General features: G+C 27.4%; 1 protein-coding gene across 1 annotated transcript; it reads left to right on the plus strand.

The window, feature by feature from the left end:
• Positions 1–322: 322 nt before the first annotated feature.
• LOC112638085 lies at positions 323–24328 on the plus strand. The gene is made up of 7 exons (XM_025409127.1): positions 323–365; positions 16630–16788; positions 17094–17109; positions 19486–19621; positions 19826–20011; positions 23700–24057; positions 24156–24328. The coding sequence occupies exons 1-7, from the start codon at positions 323–325 to the stop codon at positions 24326–24328; spliced, it is 1071 nt and encodes a 356-aa protein (XP_025264912.1).
• The last annotated feature ends 328 nt before the right edge of the window (positions 24329–24656 follow it).

A 24656-nucleotide genomic window follows, 5' to 3' on the forward strand; every position in this document is an offset into this window, starting at 1 on the left:
TATTTGTTATTTTGATTACACACTACATCGTTACAGACAAGGTCGCCTCATCGCGCCAGTCAGGGACAATGAGCCACTTTTTGCTTATCGAGACGGTATGATAATTGAGGAATTGTGAGTACCCTTCAATATATAAATAAAATATATTATATAAATTATACAAAGAGTTTCTATTGCTATATAAATTATACAAAGAGTATTCTATTGCAACAGATAATAATTACTAATTATTATGTTAAAAATATTGATTAATTTATTATAAATATTTTTAATACTAGAAATGTTCACGACAATAGAGCTAATAACGCGCCAATTAGGGACCATGAGCCAGCTATTCTTGATCAAGATGAAAGAATTCATGACAGGTGAGTACACTGCAATATATAAATAAAATATATTATACAGGGTGTATCAGAGCGACCGTATCAGGCTGGTATTTCGAAAAATACGCATTTACTTGAAAAATGTTCCGAACAAAAGTTGTAGGATTTTAAGGGGCGCATTACATAGCATGGTTAGTGTGACCTTGGATAGTGTTGTTAAGAACACGGAAAAATCAATTAAAAGTTTTTAAATGGAAATTCCTATTTTTGATTGTATATTCTTATAGCTAACCTCGAGAGCTTTCCAAAACACTATAATAAAGTATTTCTTCATTGAGTACTTTTCGAGTTATGAGGCTTGAAATCATTTCTTAATTTTACATAAACCATAAAATATCTAGTAAAATATTCATTTTTCGATTATCTTACCTTCATACTTTTATGTACAAAATAATGAGAGGAATCAATTGGTGTAAAGAAAACACATAGTTGTTTCTAAGAAAAAATATGTAATTTGCAATTAACAATTCCATATTTTTTCTCAAAAACAACTGTATGTTTTCTTTATAGCAATTAATTCCTCTCATTATTTTGTACATAAAAGTATTAAGGTAGGATAATCAAAAAATGAATATTTTACTAGATATTTTATGGTTTATGTAAAATTAAGAAATGATTTCAAGCCTCATAACTCGAAAAGTACTCAATGAAGAAATACTTTATTATAGTGTTTTGAAAAGCTCTCGAGATAAGCTATAAGAATAAGTAATAAAAAATAGGGGGTTCCATTAAAAAAATTGAAGGTAGCCTTCATGTGACCTTCAAACAACTTTTCAAGATAAAACCAATGATACCATCTTATGTCCCCCTTCAAGCCATACAACTTTTGTGTGAACAATTTTTTTGTATTCGGCTTACCAACGGAGATATTCAGATGCGTCGATTAAAATGGGTCACGGTGTATATATCTATATATATATAAAATTAATTTATATATTTTTTTACAGGATCAGAATAAGAAGAATCCAACTTCCACATAATGTCATAATTATTGTTATTTTACTTTATCTTCTCAACAAAAAATTGACAAAAATATTTTTTTTGTGATATTATACTTGTGATTTTTTTATGTAATATTATTTTACATAATTCAATATTAATTTCTATAGAATAAACAAATTTAATTTTGATTGTATATATTAACAAATGTTTTATTTAAATATGTATAACGTGTGTAAAGTGAATATGCAATTATATAATATGTAAATTATATTAAATAAAATAAGTATATAAATACTATATTAAATAATAAAAAGTATAATTGAAATCTTTCACAGATTCTGATACAAATATATTTCAATTATTCAAATAGAAGTAATAGATCTCTATACATTTCGATTTACTTCACATTCTTTTCAATAGTTCAAATTAAAAACAAAGTAGGTGAGTTTTTGATGTTATTTTTATGTATTAATATTGAATTTATTTTTCGTTTGATGTTCTACAACTTTTTCATTATAATAAATTTACAATAACATGTTTTATTTTATACATCTATGTTATATATTATAATTTTATACGATCGTGTATTTATAGTTTATTTATTTTTGTCTATTGTGCTTACTTAATCATATTTATAATAGTTTTTTCATTATTATTATTATATACACAGTTATATATACAACGTAATCAATATTTTTGTTACATCATACCAAATATAAAAGTATTATAATACTTTTTTCACAATTTCATTTATTAAGAAGAAATGTCTAGATTTCCATTTTCATTTATTGTAATGTACTATATAGCATGAGATATCTATTAATTTATATACTTGAGTTATTAATGTGTAAAAAATTATATGCTATATGAAAAGTTATATAAAAAAATTGAATGATTTTGAGTAAATGTTAATTATGTATTATATTTATTTTTTATAAATAAAAATTTATAACTTTTATAAGTAAAAGTTTTATAAATAAATTGATAAAGAATACGGCTCTATATATTTAACCACATGATAATTATGAAACGAGCGATAAGAGCCTAAACACGCGGATGGTATTGCGTAAATTTAAAAAAAAAAAAAAAATTTTTCGCGAACAATGTTTGAAAAAAAAAAAATTTACGCAATACCATCCGCGTGTTTAGGCTCTTATCGCTCGTTTCATGATTATCATGTTGTTAAAAGCTTTATATTTTAGAGATTTGAAGATTAAAAATTTCATTTTTTTTTTTAAATAAAACTTTTTAAGTAGATCTTATTTTTTTATATAAATTGATTTTGTAATATTTAAACAATTATAAGGATAAAATAAGTAAAAAGTTTGAATAGTTTAGTTTATTATCTATAATTTGCATATTTCCTATATGTTTTATTTTAAAAATATGTAATTGTAAAATTTTGATTTAAAATTTTTCTAAAATATTTATGTTATCTTGCAACTGTGTTGGCAATTTGTGGATCTTTTCTCTGCAATGTGTTTGTAATATTTCATTACAATTTGCAATATTGCAATGAAACATTACAAAAACATTGCTACAATGTAATTACAATAATTTGTATTGTATAGAGGTTCTCTCGTTCTATCAAAAATATAGAAATATTTTTAACTCACACCAAAACATAAATTTAGCTACATCTATGGTATATCTGTTATACCTACCACACGATGTGGTAGAAGATAACGATATAAATTTTGTATTATTGATGAGAACTTGCCATTCCCAATTTAACTGTGATTAAGTGTAAGTACACGATTAAGTGTAAATGTACGATTAAGATTGTGAGCGATTAAGATTTTGCGATTAAGAAAAAAATTTTCTTTAAAAAATATAATATTCAAGAGAGAACCTGAGAGAAATACATATAAGGTCCGACAAACCTCAAATGTCATTTAAACTTAAACAAGATATGGGTACCTCTGAGAATGAAAGCTGTTCAAAAAATTTTGTATCGACAAAAATTATTTATTTTAACAAGGCGCATTGGGTAGTGACTTTAATCTTAACCACGACCATGACCTTCAAGATCATTTGAAAGTCAATTTTTTTATAAATAGAAATCTGCATTTTTGAGTTCAAAAATCGATAGAGCAAAAAATTTTACGTTTAGATTAAAAGATTCGATCAAGATCTAACAACTTTTCCGGATCTCAAATAAGAATAATTTTTCTTATTGTTGGTGAAATTTGAAAATTTGATATTGTAATTGATCTCTTATTGATTTCCGAAAAACTATTCTACCAGGAACGAATCTTTAAATCAAATGAAGGTCATGGTCGAGGTCAAGATTAAGGTCACTATCCAATGCGCTTTGTTAAAATAAATAACTTTTGTCGATACAAAATTTTCTGAACAGCTTTTATTCTCAGAGGTACCCATATCTTGTTTAAGTTTAAATGACCTTTGAGGTCATGTCGGACCTATAACCTGGATATATATTTGAACGTAAAATTTATTGCTCTTTCGATTGTCGATTTCAAAAAAGGGGGTTTCCATTAAAAAAAATAAAGTTGACTTCCAAATAACCTTAAAGGTCATTGTCTAGGTCAAATTTGAGGTTACCACTAGATTCCTCGTTGAAAATTACTTAAATAATGATCTTAAACTTTTTTTTGAAAAAAATCTTACTTGAGGAAATATTCAGCCGTCCCGTTACTTTTGTGACACCTTACATATATATATATATATATATATATATATATATATATATATATATACACAGGGTTTGTCAAAAGTGTGGAAACTCCTAAATAACTTTTGTAAAAATGAAAATATCAAAAAACGGTAAAACACATATTTTGATATTTCAAAAGAGCTACCCTATGACATGGATACCGATCATCCCCCACCTACTGGTACGGTACACTCCTCTCATTATTTTGTACATAGTTGATCCTGGATAACACTAAGTGCATGAAATTTCGAAATTTGAACGGCCGCCATTTTTAATGGGCGGTCGTAGCAACTTAAAATTTTAAGGGTGTGTTTATTATGAAAAGACCTTTCAAATGAGCCCCCACTCCACCCCTAGTCCAATTTAAAATTTTCAACCCCCCTCTTACCCCCACGTACCAGAGGGTGGGGGATGATCAGTATCCATGTCATAGGGTAGCTTTTTTGAAATATCAAAATATGTGTTTTACCCTTTTTTGATATTTTTTCATTTTTACAAAAGTTATTTAGGGGTTTCCACACTTTTGACAAATCCTGTATACAGGGTGGGCCATTTTAAGTGATCCACCCCAATAACTTTTTTATATTTGAATGTACAACAAAATGTTTCAAATAAAAGTTGCTTGACTTTGAGGGGGACAGAAGATGGGTGGCAAAAATTTGACCTTGGATAGTCATTTGAAAGTCGTATAAAGGTTACCTTCAATTTCTTAAATGAAACCCCCTATTTTTTATTGCATATTCTTGTAGCTTATCTCGAGAGCTTTCCAAAACACTATAATTAAGTACTTTTTCATTAAGTACTTTTTGAGTTATAAGGCTTGAAATCATTTCTTAATTTTACATAAACGTTAAAATATCTAGTAAACTATTCATTTTTCGATTTCTTACCTTAATACTTTTATATACAAAATAATGAGAGGAATCAATTGGTGTAAAGAAAATATACAGTTGTTTTTAAGAAAAAATATGGAATTGTTAATTGCAAATTACATATTTTTTCTTAGAAACAACTATGTGTTTTCTTTACACCAATTGATTCCTCTCATTATTTTGTACATAAAAGTATCAATGTAAGATAATCGAAAAATGAATGGTTGACTAGATATTTTATGGTTTATGTAAAATTAAGAAATTATTTCAAGTCTTATAACTCAAAAAGTACTTAATGAAAAGGTACTTAATTATAGTGTTTTGGAAAGCTCTTGAGATAAGCTACAAGAATATGCAATGAAAAATAGGGGGTTCCATTTAAGAAATTAAAGGTAACCTTTATGCGACTTTCAAATGACTATCCAAGATCAAATTTTTGCCACCCATCTTCTGTCCCCCTTGAAGTCAAGCAACTTTTATTTGAATCATTTTGTTGTACATTCAAATATAAAAAAGTTATTGGGGTGGATAAATTAAAATGGCTCACCCTGTATATGCAGTATCAATTGTAAGAAATAGCGCGCGCCTGTATTGTTCTAATACATTAAAAAATGATGATATGATATATATACAGGATGTACTAAAACTACCGGACTTCCTTTTAAGGGCAGATGATAATTATATACATTAACGATTCCTCACCGATTTCAATGATCTTGAAATATGTTGTTAAGAGCATGATTCAGAACAACTTTTCCTTATACATGTTACCGCCGCTCGGCCTTAGTTTCCGAGATATTTATAAAAATATTTTATGATTTTGCAATATTGTCACCATTATAAAATAACTTTTTTGCACCATGTATTCAGTTTTTGACAAAGTAATAATGGTGTAAATATTATGATTGAGATATCACGCGACGCTATGTTTTTTTACTGACTTTTTATACTTACAAATAATACTACCCAACTGTCACTCATCGATCTGGATGAAACTGCGCACACTTGTAAAACATTGAAAAATATTGAACTTATGTTTTTTTATTTTTTCCCAAAACGCTTTTTAGGGGTGGAAACCATTCTGAAGGGGATAAGCCATCCCTGGAAATGGGGTATTGCTCTAGGATTATTTGGAGAAAATAAAAAAAATACAGTTTCTACGTTTAGCGAATAACTTTTTGTTTTCACCCATACACTCGGTCTAATTTTTTTTTTGAAGAGTTAATTCATTTTTGAAGAGTTTCATCCCCTTCAGGGGTGAGTTCCATCCTCAAAATGATTTTTGGAATACAATGAAAATATATGGTCTCAACATTTGTTGAAAACATATTCAGTTGCTATGGACGTATTAATCCTAGAGCGATACCCCATTTCCAGGGATGCTTACCCCCTTCAAGGATGGTTTCCACCTCTAAAAAGCGTTTTGGGAAAAAATAAAAAAGCGCGAGTTCAATATTTTTCAATGTTTTACAAGTGTGCGCAGTTTTATCCAGACCGGTGAGTGACAGTTGGGTAGTGTTACTTGTTAGAAAGTAATGTAAATGACAATTTTTAGTCAGGGGAGGCCCGACTAAAAAATTATAAACAAAAAAAGAGTTGTAAAGCGAGATCCTACCGGCGGAGTGAAGAGTATAGAATTTGATACAATTTAATACAATTTAAAAATAGAAATTCAGAAATGTATGTGTATACACACACGCGCACGCGCGCGGGGAGTGCAAGAGGGGCCTTCGGCCTCCCCTCTCGCAACCACCCCGCCGTTAGGATCTCGCTTTATAACTCTTTTTTTGTTGCCATAAAATATTTTTACAAATATCTCGGAAACTAAGGCCGAGCGGCGATAACATGTATAAGGAAAAGTTGTTCAAAATCATGTTTCCGACAACATATTTCAAGGTCATGGAAATCGGTGAGGAATCGCTAATGTATATAATTACCGGGCAGATTCCTTAGAACATTTCAAGACGAAAATCCTAATTAAAAAATGTCAAGATTATAATAATTTTTAAACGGGAAGCGATTATATCTTACGAATAACAAGGCTAAGGTTTCGCGCGCTCAGGCACAGCAAAATGACAAGTGAAAAAATGCTTCTATGAATGAGGCGTCCTTTTTGTGATATTATGATTATCATATAAATTTACAATAACATTGTCATTATATATTTCCCGCTTCTCTACGCATTGCATTACATTTTTTTATGAATAATGGACGCAAGAATTAAAAACGTTTCAAAAATGATTCAAATAAATATTTGTGACATGTTTCAACTTCAATGATAGGAAAGTAATAAAGACGCTACCTTAAATTCTTTTTTTTAAAGCAATCGCGACTATAGAAAAATTATTTGCTACGATAACATGAATAATGAGAAATTGACTTTCTATATAATATGTAATATACATATTGTGACGATAGATCGAAGATAGAATCGACGCGCCTATTTCGCGTAATTTATTCATTTAATCAAATAAGAAGTATTGACAGGGATTCAAAATAATATACGTTAAAATACATAAAAAGTTACATATCATTAAACGCAATACCGACGAAACTTCGATGGCGAGAATACAACAATATACATATATAATTTATAATGTGTAATATATATAAAATAATATAATAAATAATTTACGTACATTACATATATATAAACATTTAATATATTTTGTAAGTGTAAATAAATCTTTTTTGTATCATTAATCGCATACATACGAAAGTAATATTCTAAGGTCAATAGCGCCGAAACTGTCTTTTACAAGAACTGTGCCGATTCAGACTTTTGATTAGAATATCTTAAACTAAAACATCCAGTCAATTTAACAGAAAGCCATTTTTCCATTAAATTAGTCAGATATAATGTAATTTTTGTCCTTTATAATGTAAATAAACTAATATTATTTATATAACTATATGTAACTTATTCTATAATGTATTAGAAAATTAAAAATATTAAAATACAGAATGTTAAAGTGTTTTATAATAAAAAATATTTTGATTTTTTCCATAAGATTAGAAAAAATTCTTTTTACAAATAGAAATTGTTAGTTGTATAGAGAAGAAAACCTATAAATATAAAATTTTAATATGTCTGACAAATTTTAGAAAGTTTCTTAGAAGAAGACAAAAGAGATACTGAAAATAAAAATGTTTAGAAAAAGAGAAAAGTAAAAACTAACAAAGTTTATAAAAGCTTTAAAATAATCGTTTTAGTCTCAGGTAAAGAAAGTTTATTGTACGTTTCTTCATATCTTATACCCTAATATATTTAGACCTAGAGAAGAATAGGTCAACGAAAAAAATTTTTCAAATATTTTTGAAAATCAGGTAGAGAAAGTACGAAAATAAAAGCTGTAATTTATAAATTTATGTAAATGTGTATTATTGTCGGGAACAAAAATTCACAAGTCCGAAGAATAGTGCGATTAGACCATATGGCATAAGAGAGAGAAAACGTGGAACTTAAGCGTATGTGAAAGAGATAATGTAAGGGAGAGCGGCATAAATAATTATACATTTTTTCTCTTTAAATACAAAAATATACAAAAATTCACAAGTCATTAGTCCGAAGAATAGTGCGATTAGACCATATGGTATAAGAGAGAGAAAACGTGGAACTTAAGCGTATGTGAAAGAGATAATGTAAGGGAGAGCGGCATAAATAATTATACATTTTTTTTTCTTTAAATACAAAAATATAAGCATTTAAAAACGCGTAAAAGTTTTATATATTGTGTGTGTGTGTGTGTGTGTGTGTGTGCTTAATATTAAAAAATTATCGAATGACCGTCGGATGACAGTGATCGACCGTTGAATCATTATCAACTCCTGATCAACCACTATCGAACCACTATTGTACTTTTATCGAACTTTAATAAACTACTATTCAACGATAAATCAACCACTTTATACGTTTAAATACATTTATAAAATCTTCATCAAGCGTCATAATATAGAATTTTTGCATAATGTGAGTTTTACAATTTTCAATTGATGCATAATTGATGCACTTTGATCGTTAGATCTCCAATTTTTAATGGGGGAGCATGGGAGAGCTCCGTCGCGTTTTTGTGTCCGATGCATCCTCCCTTGCGTCTTGTACCGTTAGGAGAGTCATAGATCGGACGTGCGGTTGAGATGATCGCGTAATTTCGAACTGTCTGACTTTATTTCACTGAAGAAGGCTCGAAAGGAGTCCGAAACGTATGATTGATCTTCAATAAAGTGTGGATAATGGAAGTAGTTTTTTATTGCTTCACGCCTTACATCTGTGTTGGCTCGATATTGCCTAATTATTTAGTTAAATTTATATATTTTATAACTGAGCCGTCAATTTACTTAATTTATATATTATTAAGTTAAAATTGAATAAATTAAATTAATATAATTAAATATTCGAATATATATTATTAAATTAAAATTGAAAATTTAAATCGTAAAGTTTATGTAAAATTAAATTGATGAATATTAAATAAACGAATACTAACATTCGTTTCCAATATCCATCTCACATATTTAGCGATTATATATGATTTGTATATAAGCTATTTTAATTTTCCTTATGAACAAATATAATAAAAATCAAAAAGCTATTTTAATTTTCCTCAAATGAATAAATATAATAAAATATCAAAAAAAATAGTAAAAAAAAAAAGAAATAAGAAATTTTTATAAGGACATAATTCCGATAAGAAAAATATGATAAAGATTTACGAGAAATCTAAAGATATGAGATTTATACATTATCGAAAAATAAAAGTAAAAAGAGAAGGATAATATTCAAAAGATATTATTTGAAAGATATTATTCAATTGAGCTTATTATTTATAGAAACGATACACGTGAACGCGGTATAAATAAAATGGCAACGAATGTTGAATGTTTGCAATCATAGCATGAGAAATTTACATGTAAATATCTATAAAAATTAAAATGTATGTGTCTACTAATAATGCACGATTAAATTTTTGAGATATAAATTTGTGATTAATAGCACAACCACATATAACAAATAATAATTCCCGAGGTAGAATGTATATTAAATCAGATAATATGTATGTATCTGTGTTATATAAAATTCAACATCAAAATATAATGGCTATAAAGCTATGTTAATAGATATAATTCTTTTGTTTATTGGATAAAATAAGATATAAGTTATTGTCTATATCCTCGATTTTGGTTTACATTTACCGCTGGCTAATTATGTAAAAAAGTATAATAAATCGGAAATTTACTGAAGATTTCCCTTAATTCGAACAGCATTTTTAAAAAATGGGAATTTTAGAAATTTTTATACATACAAAATTTATTTAACACAAAATTTTTTATTTAACACAAATTATGATTTATATGATTACAAAGCTCGACGCTGAATTTGACGCTAATGGTATAGCTTTTATTATCTTTTTCGAGATATCATATCGCATACATCATTGATAGTCAAAAAGCTGGAAAATTCCACTGAAATAGCATCGGAACAAAGTTATAAAGTCATAAATTCTTAAGAACAATAAAGAGACAAATCGTCTAGGAATTTTTCTGTAAAAGAATTTGTCATTTATTAGAATTTGACCTATTGGCTAGTTTCTTTGACCAATCAGAACAGATGGAACTTCTCCCTTTTATCCAGCTTGACAAACCAAACGCTTTGAATCATTTCTAGACGAAATATAAGTTTAGTCACATCGGAGAAAGTGCACGGACTGCAACATAGTGTTAGAAATTACAGTAAATTTTGTGCGCGCTTGCAATTTATTATCAGCATATAATCGAAATTATTATTACAAAACTAATCTATCGGTTGCGATCATTTTTAAATTTTTTTTAATGGCTAAAATAACCGATTTGCCTAACAAAATCATCGAGTTAATATTGGAAAATAAAAACATCAGCATTGATGATGTTGTGAATTTTGAAGCCATGTGCAGTAGATTACAGCAGATAACATTCAGCATGAAATTTTGGAGAAAAAAATTTCATCAGAGGTACTTCTTATTTATATATTTTCTTATTTATTTTTCAATAATCGTTTTCAATAATTTATCAATTTTCGTCGCTCAACGAAGCTTAACCTCCACGAAACAATAGTAAAAAATAAAAATGTTATTATGTTATTATTTTATTAATTTCTATTGCGTATGTTGTTTTATATTGAGCTTCTAATGTTACAATTTAATACAATCGTAATTATAGATATAATAATATTGGACCAAGCATGTCCTCTTGTTAGCACTGAAGCTCAGATAGAAAAAGATAAAAAGTAGATGCCGTCTACTTTTTTCTCTCTCTAACGAGGACAAAGTGAAGATAAGAAAGAGGGACAATGAACTTTTCTCTAACTTTTTCCCACTCTCTCTTTATTAGAAAGAGAAAAGTGGACGGCATTTATTTTCCCTCTTTTTCTACATATGCTTTAGACCTGCCTCATGCTAAATCTAATATTACTATTTCTATAATCATAATGAGAAAAATCAAAAGCTATTAATGCTATAATCTTAATCTGTCTAAAGGTAGTACGACAAGTCATAACATGTTTTATCAATTTCTACAAGCTATGCGCTATTTAATAAAGATAGTTTACTATTTTTCGCATCTCATGACTCAATATTATCGGTAATATCATTCTTAGATAGAATCAGGGATAGAATTTTGTTATTAAATTATTAGCATAAGAATTACTTTGTTTTTTACTATTGTATTTAGTTACTGAATGTTAAGAATATATAGTTATTTTACTTAAATTGTTTTAAATATTTTAAATTATTAAAAATATGAGGAGCTGGAAATATGAGGAGCTGGAAAAAATATTGCTAACGTATTAATAAGTTTTTCATGTTTAAAAATTATTTTTATTTTATATAATAAAACATAGTAAACTGTTAGATTAAAGTATTGTTACAATTTTATCTTAAAAAATTCCAATAATATGATTATGTATAAGTGTATATTTATAGTAATTCATTCTCAAATAAATATTTCAAATAATGTTTAATGATTTATATATCATTCTTAATTTCATATAAATAATGTTATATCTTCTAAAACTATGATAATAATTTGATTTGACGTATGATAATGAATGACTATGATTTTTTTCTCTAAGACATATTTTTTCTTCTGTTATTTATGTTTTCTATAAAATTTTAGAAAGCATTTTATTCAATCAATTTCAAAATTTCCGATAAATATTTTAATGACAAATTCTTTGTAACATTTTAATATAAAAATGTCGAAGCTATAATAGTTTTCAAATGAGAAAAATTTGAAGAATAATAAGGTTATTACGAGATTATTGTGAAAATATTCAAGAATTTCATTAGAAACCTATTTCTGTATATCTCCGTTATGAATTATAACAACAGTTTAAAATATTTTTGTTCAATTAATATATCGATATTGATATGTCAGCTGTCATATTTAGCTGTCTTCACGATGAGGTTGGTCGATAAAAACGTTTTTGTTTCAATTTGAGAAATTTGTTTGAATTTGTCGATAAAAGAGCATACATTTCTCGATATTTATTCAATTCTAATACAAATCAAGTCATCGATATGTTTTTTTAAATTGTGATAAAATTTCTGGAGTTTAAAAAAGAAGAACCTTAATATAATAAAATCAAATAGAAATATTAGTAAAATTTAAAATAAAAATTTGAAACTGGCGTACTTCTTTAATAATTCAGACAATAAAAATAAAAATTCATAAAAAATTTTGTTATAAAGTCCTTTAAAATTATTTTATATATAGATTTTTATAAATTTTTTAAAAGTTATTTTACATAGAGATTTTTAATATTAGTAAGTTTTTCGATATAAACGTTAAAAGTGTTTTATTTATACTAATGTATAACAAGTTTCATGGAAGATGGATTGGACGCAATGGTCCGAAAATAATAAATTAGCCGAAGAAAACTAAAATTAATTTAAAATTAAATAAGAAACGTATGAAATTAATAAAATTAACAATATTATTACAAATATCACTTTGTGGCCAACACTCACCAGATGATCTAACAAAATACCTAAAATAATTAAGCAAACGTTAGTCCTCAACCATTAATTATCATAATTTTCTCACTCAAAAACAGTAGCAAAAATTAATAATATTAAGATGATACCTATTTATAAAAGATGTTCAACATGTCCATGACCACATTTGATACATAATTGTACACATTGTAACAAACTCGTCATTGCATTTGAAATTATTTGTGGCGTTACATTTGTTGCGAATATAATTTGCTTCAATAATTTTATTCTTTTACTTCTTGTACTCTCCACAAAAAAATCTGATGATTAAATCAGGTGATTGAGCCGTCCAAGTACAGAATGATGATGAGATGGAGATCCATCTTATTAATAGAACATTCGTTGTTGTATGTTTAAGGGTACATTTTCTAGCAACACATCTTCTGTCATAAATCATCATTTAAAAAATGATTGTATGTAAAACTATTAAGTATTGTCGGCATTTGGAAAGATCTAATCTAAATTAATATTAAAATTATTATTATTTCTACTGATAATAATAATTTCCACATTATGCAATGCATTATATAATAATTTAACTTACTACTAAATTTTGAAATAATCCTACCATAAATTTATATTAAATCGATGTTGATAACTTTGAATATTATTATCCTCTAAGAAAACCTTACAAAAGTAAAAAAAATACGCAAAGTACATAAAAAATATTCCACCTTGTATGCAACAAAGCACTTAATAAAAAAATATTCCTAAAAATAATTTATAAAAATTTTCTCTCAAAAAATATATATAATTTTCTTAAAAAAAATCAAAACTAAATATGAAATTAATAATTCATTATCAATAATTAATTAGCCAAGTACATTGAAGCAATTGATAAGGATTTTAAATTTGAAATATTTGTTATAAATTCAATCTTGCATTTATGTATTACAGATTCTTGAGAAATGAAGAATATTTTCAAAATTCTAATTCACATGTTTCTATAATTGAAATTTATTATTAGGTATATAATTCGCAAACTTTGTAAAATTATGTATATTTGTAAATTTGTAAAATTATGTGTATTATAATGTGACCTGAGCACGCCATGTTTTTGTAAGTCATTTTGGTCTTAATTTTCTTAATTCCGAATTTACTTGTGAAAGCTTGTGATTAATTCCAAAATTAAATATTTCTTAATAATAAAAATGTGTAAATTATAATATGACTCGGCTCAAATTTTTATATGTAAATTTTCTTAAATCTTTTATTTCCAGATCTACTTAAAATTAGTAAAACTTATAATCTTAAAAAGAGTCGAGTTTAGTTTTTCTCTTTTAAATTCAAAATTGGTGATTAATGCAATCGATGTTATTGCAATAAGTGTTAATTAGTTTTATGACTTACTATTTGTAATCTGCAATATAAAATCCGCAATATGTTAGTGCTATTTCATATATTATACAAATATTTATTTAGATCACACATAATAATATATTTTTATATATCATACAAAGTATTGAACTTATTTTGAAAATATTTTTCATTTCGAGAATATGTAATACATAAATGCAAAGATTGAATTTGTGACAAATATTTCAAATTACAAATCCCTATCAATTGCTTCAATGTACTTGGCTAATTAATTATTGATAATAATTATTAATTTCATATTTAGTTTTGATTTTTTTTTAGGAAAATTATATATATGTTTTGAGGGAAAATTTTTATAAATTATTTTTAGAGATATTTTTTTATTAAACGTTTTGTTGCATTTTGTTACAAGGTCGAATATTTTTTATGCACTTGTATTTTTTTTATCTTTGTAAGATTTTTTTAAAGAGATATTTTATTTTGTAATATTTTTTTAGGAAAATTCTTTGTTGAGGTTTTGTTTGTTAGAAAAGTGATTTTGTGAGGGAAAATTACTGTAAATTATTTTTAAGAATTTTTTTATCAAACATTTGGTTGCATACAAGGTAGAATATTTTTTATGTACTGTTGTATTCTTTTTACCTTTGTAAAATTTTTTTTAGAAAGTATCATATCATCATAATCGTTGTAGAAAACTTAACTAACGGCATAGGTTTTATATTTTTGTGACACACCGTTTCTGAAATCATATTAGATTTCACCCCCAAGGAATGCTTTTTCAGAATTGTCACTACTCTCTAAAAGTGAATCAGTGTATTATCACTGTAATCAGTGTTGTACTTATAACTGCTTGTAATCAGTGAGTATTTACTGTTTTTCAGTGATAATACGCTGATTCACTTTTAGAGAGTACGTTAATTTAGTTTTCCTATAAGTACGTTAATTTAGTCTTCCTATAAGTCTTATCGAACGGGACAGGTTTTATATTTTTGATATACCATTTCTAAAATAGATTTAGATTTTACTCCCAGGGATGGTTTTTAATTCTTATTATATCGTAAATTAGTTTTTGTAAGGAACCTTAATTATAACGGCGTCCTATTTTTGCGTAAGTCATATTTTTGCGACATCATTTTCGAGATATTGTTTTTCATCCTCAAGGAATGGTTTTTGAAATTTGCTTGTATAGGGAATGGTTATTGAAAATTGTTACTATACTTTAAATTACTTTCTTTTTAAATTTTATTTAATAGTAGAAGTTTCTTATTTTTACAGCTCCATTTCTAAGATATTAATTTCCACCCCGAAGGAGTAATTTTAAAAATTGTTACTGTACGATAAATTAATCTCTCACACGTACATGCACACATAATACATATCATACGTATGCACGCATATGATTTTGTCTTTTAAAGTATTGTACATATCGAAGCAATAATCGTATATGCACGCTGTGAACACTTGAGGGACAAACTCGCTTTGCGCGTGTGCGTGCAAGCATATGTACGTGAATCTGAACCTGAAGAAAAAGACGAAAAATGTCACGATTCTGATATTCAATCGTCATTTCTTTGGATTGACTGCATCGATTTTATTCAAACTGATCGTAATCAAAAGTTTATATTCATATGTAATAAAAATGTCGTTAGATTTTTGATTACGGCTTTAGTTTATTAAATATCTTAACCGAAAATTTACTTGACGTGAAATTCCGAATAAGGTACACTCCGCGACAACGATTCGTTCCCTCTCGCGGGGCAAGGGGAGCGTAGCCTCTGACCAATCAGCCACTGCCACGCTGCCAGCTGATTGGTTACTTCTACGCTCCTCTTGCTCCGCGAGAGAGGGGCCGAATCGTTGTTCCGCAGTGTACTTGGCAGCGTCGCGTCGAGGACAGTAACTTTCAATGTTCGGATCCTGTTTTTTATGTACCTGGCGTCGCGACGCTACTGTGTCGCTTGATATTTCCATTAAAGGTTACTCCAAATATATGTTTTATGTATATTGAATAAACTTTCGCGAATAAAGATTCTTCTGTAAATTATATTGTTTGCAAAAATCTAAGTTGTTTTCTTTCTTGTATCAATAACCGCGCACAAAAATTGACTTTATGTGTAATCTTCAGGTAATAAATTTTGAATTTTTGTAAAATGATATAATCTTTTCATCTATTGCCGATAGAACGGCTTATTTTTTTGCTCCTATTTTTTAAGTTTTACAATAATTAATTGTCTTATGTTTTCTCTCTGCGGATTTATATTTTAAGAAACATACAATATCAAATTTGTAATTGAAATGTAATCAAAGATCACTTCTTGCCGCGCAAGAATATGCTAGACATTTTTCTGAACGTAGACCTCCTAATCATAATGTATTTCTATGTTTAATAAACTGATTACGAAATACAGGAAATATGATGCCTATAAGAAAAATTATAGACGGTCGCGACCAACACGTTCATACTAACGAATTCGAAGATGCAGTTCTGTCGGTGCCATATATCAGTTCCATAAAATGGGCGATTCGATCACCTGATTTAACACCAGATTTTTTTATGGAGGCAAGAGGTAAAAAAATACACTTCTGAAAAAAGTCGAAAATAAGATGGAGTTAGAAGAAAAAATTATTAAAACAGATTATATTCGCCAATTATATTCGCAGCTGTAACGCAGCTGTAACAAACAATTTCGAATGCAATAATTAATAATAACAAATTTGACGTGCATGATTATGTATCGAATGTGACGGTGGACATATTAAACATCTTTTATAAATGGGTATCATCTTAATATTATTAATTTATGTTACTGTTTTTAAGTGAGGAAATTATTATATAAACGGTTTATGACTAATATTTGCTTAATTATTTTAGATATTTTGTTAGCATGGTGAGCGTTGACCGCAAAATATTTGTATTAATATTCCTAATTTTATTAATTTCATATGCTTCTTATTTAATTTTAAATTAATTTTAAGTTTTCTTCGACCGATTCATGAAAGCATCTTTACCACTGACTTTTGTTACTCCTAAGTGCGCAAAACTCTGGTCTTGTCATTCGTGGTATTTAAACTTCTCCCATTTGAAAACTATTATATAAGAATATACAGGGTGGGGAAAAAGTATGGAAGCAAACAATTATTTCCGAAACTATTCATTTTTCGACAAAATGTCTTAGACATAATTTTTATGGTATGAAAAGATGTATTATGTGGCATAGACGGCATGACCTTGAAATGACCCTTACGAGCTGCATACAAATAACGTAAAAAATTTCAAATGGAACTCGTCAGTTTTTGTTACAGATTCTTGTAGCTGATGTCGAAACGTTTACAAAACACTGCATATGAGCCCCATTCCCTTAAAAACACTCCCAGTTACGAAACAATTGTGATAATTCGTATCGACGAAATTGAAAATAGACAGATAGAAATAGAAATAGACTACTTTTTTAAGGATAAAATAAATGATAATAATAAATAAGGTAGCGATGATCAAGAAATCAAAAAAATTCTATGAATACTCATAGACAGTGTATCATATGACAACAGGTACAATTATATGTTATTAGTGGACGCAACTGAACGTCATGATGCGAAATCAGTAAGCAATGTCAATGTGCATACAAATTGTTTGTATCACAATTGTTTCGTAACTGGGAGTGTTTTTAAGGGAATGGGGCTCATATGCAGTGTTTTGTAAACGTTTCGACATCAGCTACAAGAATCTGTAACAAAAACTGACGAGTTCCATTTGAAATTTTTTACGTTATTTGTATGCAGCTCGTAAGGGTCATTTCAAGGTCATGCCGTCTATGCCACATAATACATCTTTTCATACCATAAAAATTATGTCTAAGACATTTTGTCGAAAAATGAATAGTTTCGGAAATAATTGTTTGCTTCCATACTTTTTCCCCACCCTGTATATATATACACACAGGTTACAGGTTATATAGTACCTTGACATATCGTTAAGAAAATTATATGTTTTAGAAAGTGTATTGATTATAACTTATTGTTAATATTTGTTGTTTAATCATTTTTGAGAATTTTCTATCTTTATTTTAGGTTTCCTTCTTCGAAGAAAGATTATGAAAATAATACAAAGAAACTAAGAAATATTTTTAATCATGCTGGAACTAGTATAGAGTGTACGAAAAGACTAGAGTATTATATATCTTTAATGCCTTATAATGATTTATGTGATATTAGAGAAGAATTTGTTCGTTTTCTCTCTTTCGTATCTAAACATTCTATGATATATTATTTTGTCCTGAAAGATATGAGAAGAATTATGTCTACGCCACGGTAGAATTTAATGAATTAAATTAACATAATAAATTAAAGTAATAAATTAACAGTAACATAATAAATTAAAATAAATATTGTACAAATTTTTTTCAGGTATAATTCTAATTTGACAATCAAATATAACTTTGTTCTAATTTTTCACTGGATAAGACAATATCGCTTGATATATGTGCAAAATAAATTTATAACTTTGCCGAAAGAAAAACTGCTTTTAGAAAAGCAAATTACTATTATAGTTCAATATTTTCTACCATATGTGTCTTATTCAGACATTGATATGTGGTTAAATGATATTACGCAAGAAATACTATACCGCATTAAAAATAAACATCCTACGCATTCTATATTCTCGATATCTTCTGAGAAATTTATTTTTTGGAGAAATAACAATATTGATGACAATTTCTGGAATCCAATAGAATCAAGGCAAATAATAAGTATCCTGGAAGAATATATATTTTCTGAATTAGAGTTTCAGAAATTATTTGAATTATTCCTAACATTAGATGTCGACTCAAAATATTATGTAAGTTAATTTATATTAAATTGTATAATACTTTGTTATGCGCTACGGAAGCATATCTACATGTTTTATATCTTATAAATATTCTATATGATTTTTCTAATAAAATGTGGTGATATAGATTTTTGAGTACTATCGAAGATGTATACTACCTATTATATATCACAGCATAGCCAGAAGACTTGGTATACGCTGCTTTTTGGATATGCAATTATCTGACAATTCTGCAAAATATATTCTGGAAATTCTATGGGATTCAAAATAGTTAGTACAACTTTAACTTGAGAGCTTATCTATCTGATATTTTATGTGTGTATGTGTGTGCGTGTGTTTTTATGTGTGCGTGTATGCGTGCGTGCATGCGTGCATGTGTGTGTGTATATGTTTGTATACATGTACATATGTATAATTATTTTTCTATTATTTTCAGTAATACGAAAAACCAACAGATAGAGCATATTTATATGAAAGAATCTAATCTACAATATCCTGCAAACATTCATAGAAGAATCGAATATCAATTCTCAGATGTCGATAATTTACAGAAACCATTACATGATATATCAGTAAGTAATTCTTTATATGTAATTCTTTAATTAATTTTTATAAAATATAGTTAATAAAAATGACATTTAATAAGTCTTATAAACAAATAAATTGATTAATTAGTCAATTTATCCTATAAGCGATAAATGATAGATAACTTCATTTTATTTTGAATTTGTAATTAAAACTTTTTTTCATATGCCTGTTTTTTTTAAATACAAAAGAAGATGATGGAAACTTTCGATCACAAACTATCAGATTTGGATAATCTGAAAAATCATTTTAATATAGTTTACTCTGGGAAACTCCATAAAATAAGGAGAATCTTATTACAAAGTTTATATACCGATGAATTAAATATTGAAAAACAAATGGATTATGAGTACTGTAATATTGCACGCTCCATAAAGGTAGTGTATTACACACCCACCCCACCCACACACACACACACACACAATATATATATATATATATATATATATATATATATATAAAATATACTTATATACTTTTATATATATATATATATATATATATATATATATATAATATATATATATAAATATATTTATAGGTATTGATTAAACATATATACAGAGTGTCCCATGACTAAAGGTCCATACTTTAAGGGCGTGTTACTGATGCCATTTAAAGTAAAAAAAGTCTAATAAACATATGTCCGTAAATGCTTCCTAACAAAAATACAACTATTGAAAATTGAATATTTAAAATAAGAAAGACATTTAAAAAAGAAAAGAAAGACATTTAATTTAATTTCTTCATTTACAAATTCTGTTCAAAATGACATCCTGCAGATTCGATACAAAGTCTTGCTCTGCGTAAAAAACTAACAGCTTGCTTCCACCATTCCAGGAGAATTTCTGATTTGTGTTGCCGCATCCATAATTTTGTTAATAAATTTATACGATACTAAACTAACTGAAAATGTAAACAAAATCAGACCGACAGAAAATGTAAACAATACCAGGCTGATAAAAATGTAAATATTAACAGACTAATAGAAAATGTTTCACATATTCAACTTTCAATGCTTGTATTTCTCTTGGGATGCATTGCGGACATACGTTTATTAGCCTTTTTTTACTATAAATGGCATCAGCAATACGCTCTTAAAGTATGGACCTTCAGTCATGAGACACTCTGTATATATATAGTACTGAACAAAATAAATCATACACCTTTCAACAAATTGAATTTGTTAGTATAACTATTCTTCTAACAAGCAAATAGATTATTAGATACAGGAAAGTCGAAGCATTTCAAAGTATTTAAATAAAAAAAAATATAAAATAATAAAAATTATGCTGAATTCTTTTGTAAAAAATTTATTATTCAATATTGTTACATTTTGTCCTGAACAAAATAAATCATACACTTTTAGAAGTAATAGTTAGCAAATAAATAAAGTTAATTCTAATTGTGATTAGTACTTAATATGGCCATCTTTGGCTTTTAATGCCGCTTCCAGTCGGCGAGGCATTTTTTCGACTAATTTCTTTAAGTATTCAGGATCAATTTCCTTCTGAGCCTTCTGGAGTGTTGCATAGGACGATGTCTTGTCACTTACGTTCGTTTTATTCACGTTCACGACCAAATAAGTCCACATAGTTTCAATTGGATTAAATCTGGTGATTGTGGCAGCCAGTCGACCAGTTTTACCTTATTAGATTTGAAAAATGCAGGTTTTCTTCGCCTTATTCTTCGCTTAGGGTCATTATCTTGCTGGAAGATAAAGTTGTTTCCTAAACCTAATTTCAAAAGAGATTCTTTTAAATTCTCGCACAATATATCAATATATCCTTTTGCCGTCATGATGCTTTCAATTCGAGCCAAATTTCCGATTCCAGACCATAAAGCATCCCCATACCATAATATTACCGCCTCCATTTTTTCCAAATGCTTCGACTTTCCTGTATCTAATAATCTATTTGCTTGTTAAAAGAATAGTTATATTAACAAATTTAATTTGTTGAAAGGTGTATAATTTATTTTGTCTAGTACTGTATATATATATATATATATATATATATATATATATATATATATACAGGGTGTCCTATTTTAAAAGACCCACTCAAATATTTCAGAAACACTGCGTTAAATCGAAAAATGTTTCAAACAAAAGTTGTGTAGCTTCAAGGGGGCCATAAGATGGTGACAATGATTTGAGCTTGGAAAATCATTTGAAGGTCATGTGACGGTCAACTTTAAAATCTTAAATGGAAACCTTTTTTTATTTGGTGTTCTTATAGTTGACATCGGGAGCTTTCCAAAACACTATAATTAAATGTTTTTCCATTAAATACTTTTCGAGTGATAAGGCTTGAAATAATATCTTTATTTTACATAAAATATCTAATAAAATATTCAATTTTCGATTATCTTACCTTAATACTTTTATGTACAAAATAATGAGAGGAATCAATTGGTGTAAAGAAAAAACATAGTTGTTTCGAAGAAAAAATATGTAATTGTTAATTGCAAATTACATATTTCTACTTCTATTTTTCATTGCATATTCTTATAACTTATCTCGAAAGTTTTCCATAACACTATAATAAAGTATCTTTTCATTGAGTATGTAGTAGGTTTCGAGTTATGAGACTTAATTTTTTAATTTTATACAAACTATAATATAAAATATCTCGTAAAATATCTCGTAAAATATTCATTTTTCGATTATCTTAATCTCAACACTTTTATGCTCAAAATAATAAAAAGAATCAATTGATATGGAAAATGCACAGTCGTTTTTAAGAAAAAATATGTAATTTGCAATTGATAGTTACATAAAAGTATTGAGATAAGATAATCGAACAATGAATATTTTACGAGATTTTTATAGTTTATGTAAAATTAAGAAGTTATTTTAAACCTCATTATTCGAAAAGAATTTAATGAAAAATACTTTATTATAATGTTTTGAAAAGCTCTCAAGATAAACTACATGAAAGTGTAATAGAAAATGGAGGTTTTTATTTAAAAAATTAAAAAGGACTTTTATGTGACTTTCAAACAGCTATTTAAGATCAAACCAATGGTATCATTTTATTTTGTCTTCCTTTGAGTCAAATAACTATTCTGAAACATTTTTTACTATAACGTGTACTTTCAGAGATAGTTTGTAACATTTTAAATGCTCCTCCCCCCTCCCCCCTCTGTACGCAGGGTGTTTCCACTAACTCTAACAGTTAGAATATTTCTGTTTCCTTTAACGATATGACAAAGGTTAAAGGACAATAATTGTTCTATTCAAAGAGTAATATTCTGATAAACAAAAATTTTTTTTACTGTTACCGTTTACGAAATTTTAAAATCATCGACATTTTTTTTAAACGGGGTGGCATATTTTCATTAACGCAGTAATGTAACTTATAAAAAAACATTCAACCATATAAGATATGTTGACCTTCAAATAACTTTGAAACACAAAATCACGTTTAGAAAAGGAAACTGTATTTATTTGTATATTTTAGCATAAAGATATCTATTTTTATATAGAAGATATTCAAAATGACTTCCATTAACTATTATACATTTTCAAATTCGAATACATTCAATGAGTTATTTCCTGATCACTGGATTGGATGTGGTGGAAGAATTTGTTGACCGGCTCGATCACCGAGCTTTACGCTTCTTGATTTTTTTCTGTGACGAACGCTAAAAAATGAAGTTTATCGCGATATCCTCACCATATCAGAGAGACATGCAAAAAAGAATTCGACATGCATGCACCGAAATCATCCCGGAATTACTCAAAAATATAAAAGAAGCATTTATTTATCGATTACAGTATTATCGGCAATAGTAAAAAAAATTTTTTTGTTCATCAGAATATTAGTCCCTTTGAATCGAACAATTTTTGTCCTTTGACCTTTATCGTATCGTCAAAGGAAACAGAAATATTCTAATTGTTAGAGTTAAAAGAAATGTGTGTGTGTGTGTTTGTGTGCGCGTGTATAAAAATAAAATTAATTATATAATTATCTATATAATTTAAAGTATTACAATAATTACTTTAGAAATTACTTGACAACATATTAGTTAAATTTTATTATTATATTTGTATATATACAGAATGGAACCAAAATCATGAGAAAAATACAACCAAACAGAAGATGTGAAAAAATTAAATTTACAATTGGTATGATCGTACATATTCGATGTTTAGCGAAACGGTTGGCTTTTTTGCTCAGCGAAATTAATTCTCATACTGGCGTGATAATTGGATGGCATTATAAATGCAACGCTTGGTTCGTAAAAAAAAAGTTGGATATTTTTGCGCCACATCTAAGCGAATGCTGCGATACAAAGAATGATAGTGACCACTTTTGTATATGTAGATGTCAAAAGAGCATTTATAATACATATATAAGAAATAACCCACATTATATAATTCTCGCCGAAAATAATATATTATATTATTTACCACAAGGTACAAAAATATTAGTATCAGTAACATTTTAAATTATATATCTTCTACGAGTATGAGTTTTCATCTACGCAATAAAATATATCTTTTTTTTATTTTAGATGTTCTATCAATATGTTCGCCTAGATGGATCGATAACGTTGAAATAGGACGTTATTTTTCTAAATTTGAAGATACTCATTACGTACCAAATGAAAGCCTGGCAAAAGAATATCCAACTGATATGGCTGCTTTTCATGAAATACTTCCCAGTATTCCTCAGCAGTGTGCATAATAAATTTTATAATTTGTATAACATATAAATATATTAAAATTATGCAGAAATAATATTTTAACTTTTCTTTACAAAGATTTTGTAGTATTCTAGACACTGTCAAGATTGTCAAGATTAAAAATACAATGTTAATTATATTATAAAAAGAAGTATATTCAGAATATATGTACATATATAGAATTGTCTGCCGAAATATATGAATATATATGAATAAATGCTAATAATCCATCATTAAGGAGGGAAACTACATTAGGAGGCTGATTTTTAAGCTTTTTTGTGAATTTTTTTGAGACGGAAAAAATAATGAGAATTTATTTAAACTTTGAGG

Source organism: Camponotus floridanus, unplaced genomic scaffold (genome assembly GCF_003227725.1).
Source record: "Camponotus floridanus strain SB8 unplaced genomic scaffold, Cflo_v7.5 scaffold241, whole genome shotgun sequence".
NCBI classification, from domain to species: domain Eukaryota; kingdom Metazoa; phylum Arthropoda; class Insecta; order Hymenoptera; family Formicidae; genus Camponotus; species Camponotus floridanus.